The sequence below is a fragment of the Zeugodacus cucurbitae genome, chromosome 2 (genome assembly GCF_028554725.1).
Source record: "Zeugodacus cucurbitae isolate PBARC_wt_2022May chromosome 2, idZeuCucr1.2, whole genome shotgun sequence".
NCBI classification, from domain to species: domain Eukaryota; kingdom Metazoa; phylum Arthropoda; class Insecta; order Diptera; family Tephritidae; genus Zeugodacus; species Zeugodacus cucurbitae.
In genome coordinates, this window is record NC_071667.1 from 49953964 (window position 1) to 49966965 (window position 13002).

Sequence of the window (13002 nt, forward strand, 5' to 3'; positions counted from 1 at the left end):
ACTGCAGAAAGTTTGGTTTATATAGCTTTATTGGTTTGCGTCAAGATATCTTAATTTACAAGTTATCCGTTGCACGGACGGACAGACGGACAGGCAGAGATACGCATTTTAACTCGTCTCATCATCCTGATCATTTTGATATATTTAACCCTATATCTAACTCGTTAAGTTACAAACAACCGTTATGTGAACAATACTATTAAACTCTCTAAGCATATCTGTTGCGAGAGTATAAAAATCACTTAGAGTTTTTTGTTATACTATATTAGATATTTGTATTCTATGATCCTTTTCGGTAGAACAGCTTCTCAGGATACTACGGTACTTTTTTTAATTACTGCGAGTTGAGCGCCCATTATATTTTTTAGTTATTTTGTCAATGAAATATATCATTTACTTCCGTATTTCATTTTTTATAACTTGTTATCTAATTAATATTTACAATAATTACTACTAATTATGTAGAGCACCATGAGAATACGATTCCTCTCGTTTATGTCCACTTTTAAAATGATCGATGATAACGCCAGTGTTTTTCCATTCAAAATTACCATTACAGTTATGCAATTCAACCAAAGAACAAGATTCCAGCACTTGTTGTTTGTCGTCTTCAAATTGAGGAATACCAAGCATCAAAACAAAAATGGGATACAAAATCGATCAGTCAAAAGTGATCTCCAACATAACCCACCATACGAGAGTGGGCAGCAAAATCGATTATTCATATGTGTTACTCTTTTAGTTTTAAGTGTTTTTAACAACCGTTATGTGTGCGAGAGTTTAAAAAGTTCAAGGGACTTTATTTAACTTTGGGCCACCTGAAACTCACACAAGTGCAGTTCATTCCCAATTTCATTAAGGTGATAGTGCCCTTCCTTTGTAGCTCATGACTAGTATTAAAGCTCGTTTGTCAGTCGAACATACTCACAGTTCAAAGACATAACATTCTGAAAAAAAAAATAGTTTTCATAAGAAAAGTCCCATATTCCTCATATATTAATTTTCAAAGTTCCAGTGACTTTATACCGTATATATCGTTTTATATGTGAGATATCTTAGCAAAATTAAGTGAACGAATAATCTTGAAGATACTAGGAATTACACCTGCTTTCATGTACATTAAATAAAGATTTTCGCTATTTTCGTGGACTTTTTGCCGAATATACAAATGATCCCAATTGTGTTTTGTCATAATAGGATTACATAAATAAATTGAGAGATTATTAAATGTTCGGTTACACCCGAACTTAGCCCTTCCTTATTTGTTTAGTTTACTTTAGTTTTATTTTCATGTTCGGGTGCCTGAAATCGAAAGCTTACTGTAATAGTTTTGACTTTCGGCAAGCAATTGAGAGAGTGGCAAAATGTTTGGCACGTCATTGATTCGTCACATACAGTGGCGGGCGTAAGAATGAGAACCCTCGTTAATAAATTGTATTTTTTTTTCGATATTAAGATATTAACTTCTTAAGCCCTTAGTTGTTAGCCAATATTATTTATCAACCAAACTTGCCTATGAAACTGTTAACTTATCGCATTTATTATAATTAGCGTAAAAAATAAGTTTGTATACATAAGAATTCTTATACACATATGTATGTGTACACACATTTGCTTATCAGACTAAGCTCACCTATGCTAACGCGCAACTAGCGTGATAACAGTAAAAGGCAAATAGCAAGATTATCAGCAAATAGAGAGAGTAATCACGCCGCCAGGCCGACGAACCGGCATGCGAACTATGCGAGTGAGTGCAAAGAATTAGTTGCCTATTTGTTGTAAAGACTGTCGGGCCAACTATAAAAAGCGACCACAAAACGAAAATTTTAGTTGTGCCAGTGCTGCAGCCGAAATTGTTGTGAAATAAATTCTAGTCGTACACGAAAGCCGGTGCGTTAAGTGCTTTGTAATCTAAAGTGAATTGTTCTAAATATAAAGTAAAATATTTTCAATAATTAAAAGTGTGAAAAATTATCAACAAAATGGCTAATCCCAATGAAGTACCAAAATATACACAGGTAACTTGTAAAGTGTTGATTGCCAATTGAATTTCATAAGTTTTTCTATGACGCAAGTGTTAAAAGGAATGACGCTGCAAAAGAAGCGAAATCTATTAAACCTAAAATGTGTCTATAGAATTCATGAGAATATATCTAATATATGTACATCAGCTTTTGGTCAGAAGTAATTCCTACAAAACACCGATTTCCATATCATGAATCATAATCATATTTTTGCGCGCTGAAAGATTAATATTGTGATGTACCAGTTTCCATCTCTTGGCATAATTACTCATAAAGGTGGTCATTTAATAGAATTTAATATACAGTAATCCCCGCTTAAGAGACGCTACAATATTCTATAAGAGTGTACAGCTGCTGGCGTACGCCGATGATATTGATATCAGCGTATGGGTCTTGTGGTGAATGAGAACAAGACGAAATATCTCCTGTCATCAAGCAAATAGTCAGCGCACTCGCGTCTTGGCTCCCACGTCACTGTTGACAGTCATAACTTTGAAGTTGTAGATAATTTCGTTTATCTGGGAACCAGCATTAACAACACCAACAATGTCAGCCTCGAAATCCATCGCAGAATCACTCTTGCCAACAGGTGCTACTATGGACTGAGTAGGCAATTGAAAAGTAAAGTCCTCTCCTGACCAACCAAAATCAAACTCTACAAGTCGCTTATTATTCCCGTCCTGATGTATGGTTCTGAAGCGTGGACGATGACAACATCCGATGAGATGACTCTTGGGGTTTTCGAGAGAAAGGTTTTGCGCAAGATTTAAGGTCTTCTTAACATTGGCAACGGCGAATATCGCAGATGATGGAACGATGAGCTGTGCGATTTATACGACGACATTGACATAGTTCAGCGAATAAAAAGACAGCTGGCTAAGTCATGTTGTACGAATGGATGAAAACAATCCAGCTCTGAAAGTGTTCGATGCAGTACCCGCTATAGGAAGCCGTGGAAGAGAACGACCTCTACTCCGATGGAAAGACCAAGTGCAAAGTGACCTGGTATCACTTGGTGTCTCCAGTTGGCGCCAAAAAGCAAAAAAGGAGGAATTCGGCTATAACCGGGGTCACTTTAGCTATTACCATATACCAATGACCTCAAGTTGTTGTGACGAAATTTGATTGGTTTGCGTAAAAGTGATTCTAAACGGCACAAACACAAAAAGTAGTATAATAAAACCACTGCGATTAGATAAAAAAACATTATTACAAAATTATTTTGTTTTCAACAATTATAACTTCTGAACCCTGTCAAACGTTATCTACTTATTATCTGATCTGTAAAGTAAACTGATAATTAAGTCGTGATCACGCATTTAAAAAATATCACGTAGGTACGTAGATAGCTACATCTTCATTAAAAGTTATAAATAAAAAACAATTGAACTTTAAAAAATTTACCATATTTGTAAAATTATCAGCCGATTGAATAAGGGCTTAGGCAATCAAAATGTTCCGCTAACTGTGCGCACATTAATTTTAATTATCTCTCATAATACTAATTAAGAAATTCTACCTTTAAGGGTGATTAGTTATATTTATAGATTATCAGTGTTAAAATCAGCATGATTCGGCAGTTTTCTTGCTTTGACAACAGGAGTCAATAAATATTTTGCAAAGTCATTGCTACAACAAAAATTACTGATAACTATATATTTTTAAGTCATTTCGAATTGATAAGCATTCAACAGGTGTACCACGTAAACCGACAGGATTCAAAATTTTCCATATTTATTTGTTAACAAATTTCTTCAACAAAATCGTTCAACATCATAAGACTCACTGCTTCAGTTATGAAATTGATTTCAATGCACATATCATCTATATTAAAGAAGAATTTTCGTACAGGACCAGATGATTATACCTTTCCTCCTTGATCCTTGATAACTTACAGGCCTGCGAAATATTAAGTGGAACATACATACCGAATCCACACGAATTTCAAATAAGTTTGTCAATGGATCTGAAATATCACCTTGTATTTCAGCAGCAGGATCTGATATATTTTTACATTATCAATGTTTAATACATATAAAGGCTTTAAGTTAAATATTTCACAATAAAATAATTTAAATACTATACTAATTTTAAATGTATTTAGTGAAGTCCATATTAACCTTTTACACTCACTTTATCAATGAAACCACCCTCCCTTAAATAATTTTCTATTAACCATTTTCAGATTTTCATCAACAATGAATTCGTCGACGCAGTCTCGGGTAAAAAGTTTCCCACTGTCAATCCTGCAACTGGTAAAGTGATAGCCGAAATTGCTGAGGGTGATAAGGTAAGTGACTTTGAAAATTTTTAACTAAAGTGATTTACTAAGTTACTGTTAAAAAATATGCAATTCACGTAGGCTGACGTAGACTTGGCTGTAGCTGCCGCAACGAAAGCCTTCCATAGGAACTCCGAATGGCGCAAACTGAGCCCACTCCAACGCACAGAGCTGATAAACAAGTGTGTAGATCTCTTTTTCCTACTTTTATTGAAATATTCAATTGTTTTTCTTTAATCTCTTCTCCGCAAAAACAGACTCTGCAGTCTCATGGAACGCGACAAGTACATTTTGGCTAGTCTGGAGACTCAGGACAATGGCAAGCCATTCGCATCGGCCGTTGGTGATGTAATGTTCGCCATTATGTCACTGAAATATTATGCTGGCTGGACCGATAAGTATTTCGGCGATACCATACCCGGTGGTGACTTTGTTGTACAGACACGTAAGGAACCCGTCGGTGTGGTTGGTCAAATCATTCCATGGAACTATCCCTTGGTTATGTTGGCCTGGAAGTGGGCACCCGCGCTCACTGTCGGTTGCACGATTGTCATGAAACCAGCTGAACAGACACCACTTACTGCCCTTCACATGGCTGCCTTGTCTAAGGAAGCTGGTTTTCCTGATGGTGTTATCAATGTTATACCCGGCTATGGCCCCACCGCTGGTGCAGCGATATCAGAACATCATGATATACAAAAAGTCGCCTTCACAGGTTCTGCAGAAATTGGACGCATCATTATGCAGGCGGCAGCTAAGTCGAATTTGAAGCGTGTTACGTTGGAACTGGGTGGCAAAAGTCCATTTGTGGTCTTCGACGATGTTGATGGTAATTTATTGTTGACATATTCCAAATACTTAGTAATTAACTTGAACTTTTCTATACTTTTAGTTGACAAAGCAGTGCAGCTTACGCACGACGCAATTTTCCCCAATGCAGGTCAGACTTGTTGTGCCGGCACACGTACCTATGTGCATGAGAAGATCTACGATGAATTCGTTACAAAAGCCGTTGCTTTGGCTAAGACACGTAAAATAGGTAATCCCTTTGAGGAGTCAACTAATCATGGTCCACAAATCGATGAGGAAATGATGAACAAAGTTTTGGGTTATATTGAAATTGGCCAACAACAGGGTGCCAAATTGCAATGCGGTGGCAAGCGTGTCGGCAATGTCGGTTACTTCGTCGAACCAACGGTGTTCTCCGATGTTACGGACAAAATGAGAATTGCACAAGAAGAGGTGAGCAATGCTTCGGTCTAGAAATTAAGATTGCACCTAGTGTTGAAGTTGGTGTTAATTAAAACTGACCTTCACAATTCTGCAAACGCAATAATTAAAAAAATAGCGATGAAAAAGCGATATATTTGCTATTTGGAGTCTAACTTCTCTCCTTAATTTGCATTCTCTTTACCAAAAATGTTTACAAAACCTAATGTAAATGCGTCCTCTCTTTGCAGATTTTTGGGCCGGTTATGTCTATCCTGAAATTTAATGACATTGAAGAGATCATTGATCGTGCCAATGACGTGGAATACGGCTTAGCCGCCGGCGTCCTAACCAACGACATCAATAAGGCGACGAAATTCGCAAACAATGTAAATGCCGGCTCCGTTTGGGTCAATTGCTACAGCGCTGTGCTACCTCAAGCACCATTCGGCGGCTACAAACAATCTGGCATCGGACGTGAGATGGGTCGCGATGGTTTGAACAATTATTTGGAGACCAAAACTATTACCATGAAAATAGTCTAAGTCAATGTTTAACTTTTTCCACATTTATACATATTTAATGTTATCATATATATTGTTATACACGCACACAGTGGTTAAGAGCTCTAAAAAAATCCATATAAAAATCAATAAATAACATTTTAAATAATATATTGCGTTGAAGTAAATTTTGTGGAGATTCAGCCATGTAAGTGTGTTGTTGTTGGTGCTTGGCCTCGTCGGTTGTCTCAAAACTTGAGTTATATATAATTTAAAATAATATCATTCAACTGCACATTAGAGCTGGAGTTAGAGTAGAGTAGAGTTGGTGATACATATTTAAGAGCGGCAGCGATAATTTGAATAGAGAGCTATTGTGCAGTTTTCAATTAAATAAGGTTCCTGAGGTAAAACTGTGTTTAAATGCGCTTCCCACCTTGTCGCCTCCGCATACGAGTACATAGATTTGGTAAAGCCTCTACTTAATTTGTCATGTGCTGCCTAAACTAAACCACCCGCTGTTGCGTGGGCGCATACTGCACCAACGCCGATCGTGGCTTGCCGGTATCGATTAACGGCATTGCGACCTCACTCAAATTCGACTTGGCACTTTGAAAATCATCCTCCGACTTATTGCGATCGTGGCGTGGCAGTAGCAGTGTGGGCGACTGTGCCGTCTCTAACAGTACTTCCGTAAATTCCGGTTCCGGTCGACTCAAACGTCGCGCCAATTTGTTATCATACAACGACTGCACATCCAACAACTGGAAATCGATGGCAAAGAAGTAGCGCAGCAGCATCAGTAGCAGCGCCAGCAGCCACAAAACCAAAGCGAACAAATAGGCAAAGCGGAACATATTCAAGTAGACATCGTGTTGGAATTCGTGTTGTCGTATAAAGGGACGCAGCACGGATATGGCTTGGCCGCAACTGTGGGCACAAGAAGGTAATATATGCAAAAATAAAAATAGTTCAAATTTTATTTTTTACTCACGTGATCGCATCGGGCTTTGTTAAGTTTTCACGCATTCCATTGCAGAGATTCTTTAGGTAGTTGCTGGCTAAAATTGTGTAGATCAGCGTGCCTATTGTCATGAAAGAGAATACCAGTATGGAGGGTATCACAATACGCCACGGTTTCGGAAGCCCCCTGTAAAGATTTAAAAATTGTCATCGCTTTTTTAATTCGACCAAATGCTCGGTTTGCTTATGACTATATAAGTTACGAGGGGAAAGTAGAACAAAGCAATAATAGATGAAGTTCTATACTGAGTTCAGTTTTCTGTCGGGTTAAAAGTTCAGCCACGAAATTAAACAGTTTCAAATGAAATCTAGATTCGTCGTCGTCTGATGGGATAGAACGAGTACGTACGAGGTTGCTAGGATTACATGTGAACTGGCCTTGGTTTTTTCACAAATTGCTAGATTATTTAGCTATTGAAGTTATTATTTCCAATAGTTGGATAGAATCATGATATCCAGTTTTCCTTCCGACCTTACTTCCACTAAAGTATAATACATTCGGTAAATTTGTACTTTATCATTTTTGTTTTGAGGATACCCTTCTATTTCCTTACCCTCAAGTGCTTCTAGAAGGTACTTCATAGAGATTTATTAACAATGTATGTTTATACGTAATTAGGTAACGCTTAGCCAAATCAATAATAGCGCGCCATCTCTCGTAATTGGCGAAAATTGGAAATACCAAGCGAGACCAGGTTGATCTCCCCTTGATCTTTCCAACGGAGTGAAGGTCTTCCTATTTTTCTGGAGCTGGAGTGCTTTCGTCCTGTCGGACATCATGGCCTAGACAGCGTAGCCGCTGGCTTTTTATTCGCGGAACTTTAACAATGTCGGTGAATAACTCATACAGCACATCGTTCCATTGTCTCCGGTATTCGCCATTTCCAATGTTCAAAGGTCCATAAATCGTCCACAAAACCTTTCTCTCGAAAACTCCTAGCACTGTCCCATCGCAGGACGGGGATGATAAGGGACTTGTAGAGTTTGGTTTTTGTTCATTGAGAGAGGATTTTACTTTTCAATTGCCTACTCAGTCCATAGTAGCAACTGTTAGCAAGAGTCATTCTGCGTTGGATTTCAAGGCTGGCATAGTTGGTATTGTTAATGCTAGTTCCTAGGTATACAAAATTATCTACAACTTCAAAGTTATGACGGTCAATAGTGACATGGGAGCCAAGATGCGAATGCGCTCACTGTTTGCTTGATGACAGGAGATATTGCCCTCGTTCACTTTTAGACCCATTCGCTTCGCTTCCTTATCCAGTCTAGAAAAAAAGAACTAAAGGCAATATGTTGTTGTTGTAGCGGCATAAAACATTCCCCAAATAATTTTGGGGAATGCTGCCGATTTGACAGTCATTGGCCGGATAAAAATGCGGGTCCGTTCCGGTTACATAGAACCGACTGTCGTGGGAACGGTCAATATCATCGGCATACGCCAGCAGCTGTACACTCATATAGAAGATTGTGCCTTCATCTCCTGCATGCCTGGTATCGAACGACTCGGTGAGGTCTTTTCCGATCCTGACGGAGTTTTTGGCATTGCTCAACATCAGCTTACACAACCGTATTAGTTTTGCGGGGATACCAATTTCAGACATAGCTGCATAGAGGCAACTCTTTTTCGTGCTGTCAAAAGCAGCTTTAAAAACGACAAAGAGGTAGTGAGTATAAATTCTCTTTTCACGGTGCATGGTGAAGATTTGGTCAGTTGTAGATTTTCCAGGTCTAAAGCCACATTGATAAGTCCAATCAGTTGACGGTGGGTTACAGTCTTTCACACAGTACGCTTTATAGAACCTTATAGGCGATATTGAGGAGGCTTATCCTACGGTAATTGGCGCAGATTATGGGGTCTCTCTTTTTGTGGATCCTCTACCTCCATATTATTACCTCTCTATTTCCTTACCCACAAATACTTCTAAAATACTTTTTTAATATTACCAAACGAGCTCAACATTTCACTCTTCCATATGAAGAGCGTCCGAAATCAATATCAGCTGGAACAGTTTCTGGAATATTCTAAGGAAATATAGCTGAGCGAACCAAAAGCCATTGTAAGGAAAAATATATGGACAAACATTTTAGAAGGTACAAAGGTATGACATTTATACAAGCATACAATATCGGATGTTCTTCTGCAACCAAGTTCATTAACACTCTCTAAACAGCTACATCATTGTTTACTCACCAATATTTTTTCACGCCCGATTGAAATATTAAACACATTGCAGTCCATATTATTGCAAAGATTTCGGACAGAAATGGAAAACTATAAATGAATTGGACGGCGGCGCTTTGGCGCCAGCGTGTTTTGTGTACATCCAGCATCACTGCAACAAAAACACACACACAATTGAAGTACAAAAGGAAGAAATTGTAGAAAAAATAAAAACAAAACGAAGAGAAATATGTGCAATGTAAGTAAATTTGCAAGCTAAATACCCAAAATATTTACATTGAACCACACATGAGCTGCGCGAGTCAATATTTGGAATTAGCAAATTTTTAGAAATTCTTTCTTTACCCATACATACTTGTTGCCAAAAACTGGCGATCATGCGTCATATTGAATTTCACAGCTGGCAACGCTGTAGTGGTGAGCTCCTCCGACACCACGTCTTCTTCCGATTTGTTCTCATCCTCGTCGGGGCGCACCAATTGGAAAATGTGATAGGTTTTGCGAACCTTGGGCTGCTTCGTGGTGGCTAAATTGGTTTTACAAATTAGTAAACTTTTTAAAAATGTTAATTGGTGTACTACCATTGGCTTCCAAAGGCGTCACCGTGGTCTTGTCATTTTCAATCTGATCGTAAACATCAATTTCGGTGTATGTTTCGTTTATTAATTTGTCCAAGTCATTATAGAAAATCTCTTTGGTATGTTCATCCATTTGACGAAAATCTCGTTCGCGGAATGCTAATTTGGCGCCGAGAATGCCATGATAAAAATCACCAGAGATTATATGTATGGTTATGCTCCAAACAATGGAAGTTAGAGCGAGTACTACCATAAGACATATAACGGCATCTGTAACAAAAAAGTTATTTTGAATGTAATATAAATTTCAGCAGGCTTTTAAATATTACTTTTAAGTGGTTTAATATAAAACATCTTATTGCATAACGTCGCTTTTTCAACATTCATTGTAGTATAGAGTTTGTTGAAGCTCTCAAGTGATTACCCATAGTCCAAGTGATTACCAACAGTCTTAACTAAAGTCATAGATAATTGTATCTAGGACTCTCAAAACTCCTTATGCTTCTATAATTTGAAGGATAGTACAGACAGTTGGGGACATTGAACATCTAAATACGAATAGATCTAAAAGTTCACCCTTAAAGAGCCAACGATCATACCAAATAATTCCGACAAAAATGTATCTGTGTTCCCAAACTGTGTACTCAGTTCACGAGATAACTTATTATGTTTGTTGTTCTATCGCTAATCGACGGCACTTAGCATTACTGATGAAGTAGGTAAGATTCTTATTAATACTTCAGATTTAAAAATAACACACTTCAGGAATCGCAAGATAAAAATTTCTGCGTTTTTTTTTTCAAGATTTTGACGAAACATACAATCCACTTATTAATCGTTGTAAATAAAGTTTAAAGATGATTCGTAAAGTGTGGATCTTAAGTTATCGGTTGACTTACAAAGGGAATAGATCAAGTACTGGTGAACTATACTTGTATGTGAATCAAACTGTACAAAAATGGAAGGCAAAACTTACAATTGGCTTACAATTTAAAGCATAAATAAAAAAGTTTTTACTCCTTAAGGAGTTAGAACAGTCTACAGCTAAAAAAATCGGATTGCTCTACTTCAAGTTTTGTTAAGTATATACATAATATGGCGCATAAAAAAATTTATATTGACAAATTAGTATAAAATGGCGGCTACTGAACCAGCCTTCGAAATCATCTTTTTCAAGTAAACCTCTACTGACAATGGTGCCTCTATGGCGTTGTGCAATATGAAGCGAAGTGAACAATATGTTTTGGAAATATAAAAGTCTTGCTAGTAATTACTTAGGATAACTAAGAGACAGCCTCAAGTAATTATTCAAAACCTATTCTTTAGGTCAAATGGCATTCAAAAAGGCATGTTTTATCATTTCAATTGCATTTTTCACTACATATCTCGGAACTTTAATTTGCATCAAACAATTAATGATATTTCTCGAAAGACAGATTGAATATTTCTTATGTTGTTTCCTCAACGGAGAATAATAATTGGGTTAGTTTCATCGATAAGTGATGAATGATAAAAAACAGTAAATTTAATATCATAAAAATCATGTATTTATATAATTAATAACGAACACAAATAAACACAGATTGTTCATGAATGCCACAAAATACATATCGAATTTAGTAAACAACGAAAACAGCTTTTATTATAAGCTATTTACGATTTTGGCAGAATTCCTTTATTGATGCTTTCCCTTGAGATGCGCAGTATGTTTATTTACTTGCCGCAATTTGTAGCCAATTTGGATACAGAAACTCGAACAAAATATAAAAGCAAAAGAAAAATGTACAAAAGAACAGATTGCAGCATTTTCTCTCATTGAAGATTCCATAATTAATTTTATTTTCCGGCGGAGGCAAGTGTAATGTGTGTATGTATGTAAATGTGCTCGCATTGATTTGTTGGCCAAATATTTTTTCCGAATATAAACAAATGTGCAATTTTTACGTATGGAATTACATTTTTACAACAACACACACCAAGCAATTTCAGATGTTACCATGACCCACCTAATACAGGTCACACACTCCATTAGATCAGTTGTTTATTATATAATTATTTGTTGAATTCGTCTCTTACTGAACCTAGTAGAATATAGATACGACTTTAGACAATTAGTGAGTTCTAATATAATATTATGTTGAATCCCTACAGGGTGTGTGAGACCACACATATCTCAAATATATCCATCAAATATTGACGCGAATGCCAAGAAAGCATTTGCATTTTCAGCGGTTTGTTGGTTTGTCGGCCGCAGAACAGTCAAACTAAATTTTTGTTTGTTTATTCATAGATAATTGTACATGTTAATAAATTTTCCAACTGGCTGCTCGTTGATTAGAATATATATACATATGTACTTAAGGCTAGGCAGTCAATCGAAACAAATCACATATTTTCGGTAGTAAATAGCAACATGTGGCCTACAACAAATTCTGCTGTAAGCGGTGTATGCCTTATAGACTTAATTGAAGCTGCTAAAAGAGAGTGGTTCCAAAAAAGAAAATAAATTTGAATGGTCTTAAAACTGTCTCTAAGTTCTTCTTCATTTAATTTTACCAACGCATCAGAGCCCCCTCTACTTCTGTTACCATCAACTCGTAGCACTTTGAATATTTCCCCGAGTTATAGCGCCTCAATTCGTTCATGTTTCGATTCATAGAAAATATTTGATATGGTCATATATTTTTAAATCTCGTTACAAAAAGACTCTCACCAAATGTTGTAATGTCCTAATGCAAATTTGGTCATGTATATTCCACTAGCACGAAAAGGAGCTGCCTATATGCTGCGTTGTCTGAATTTGGTATCCCTGCAAAACTAATACGGCTATGTAAACTGACATTGAACAACACCAAAAGCTCCGTTAGGATCGGGAAGGATCTACTGCTGGAAAAAATAATACGAGCTGCAGAGCTAAATAGAGACGGTACAATCTTCGATCCTGTCATTAAACAAAGAGTCAGCGCATTCGCGTCTTGGTTCCCATGTCACTATTGACAGTCATAACTTTGAAGTTGTAGATAGTTTCGTTTACTTGGGAACCAGCGTTAATAACACCAACAATGTCAGCTTCGAAATTCAGAATCAGTCTTTCCAACAGGTGCTACTTTGGACTGAGTAGGCAATTGAAAAGTAAAGTCCTCTCTCGACGAACAAAAACCAAACTCTATAAGTCCCTTATCATTCCTGTCCTACTTTATGA

General features: G+C 37.1%; 2 protein-coding genes across 11 annotated transcripts in view; one reads left to right on the top strand and one right to left on the bottom strand.

Moving 5' to 3' along the window:
- Positions 1 to 1767: 1767 nt before the first annotated feature.
- On the top strand, positions 1768 to 6188 carry LOC128919741 (aldehyde dehydrogenase, mitochondrial-like). Its single transcript, XM_054229030.1, has 6 exons — positions 1768 to 2018; positions 4210 to 4314; positions 4387 to 4487; positions 4563 to 5134; positions 5198 to 5547; positions 5766 to 6188. The coding sequence occupies exons 1-6, from the start codon at positions 1983 to 1985 to the stop codon at positions 6057 to 6059; spliced, it is 1458 nt and encodes a 485-aa protein (XP_054085005.1). The 5' UTR covers positions 1768 to 1982; the 3' UTR covers positions 6060 to 6188.
- The window catches only part of LOC105216784 (uncharacterized), a 32634-nt gene continuing 25612 nt past the window's right edge, over positions 5981 to 13002 (bottom strand). For all 10 annotated transcript variants that reach the window (XM_011191432.3, XM_029043195.2, XM_029043193.2 and 7 more), the window contains 5 exons: positions 9804 to 10070; positions 9578 to 9748; positions 9232 to 9373; positions 7012 to 7167; positions 5981 to 6947 (listed from right to left, as the gene is read on the bottom strand). In XM_011191432.3, coding sequence (XP_011189734.2) covers positions 6524 to 6947; positions 7012 to 7167; positions 9232 to 9373; positions 9578 to 9748; positions 9804 to 10070 — 1160 coding nt within the window. In that variant the 3' untranslated portion in view covers positions 5981 to 6523. The remainder of the gene's footprint in view (positions 6948 to 7011; positions 7168 to 9231; positions 9374 to 9577; positions 9749 to 9803; positions 10071 to 13002) is intronic.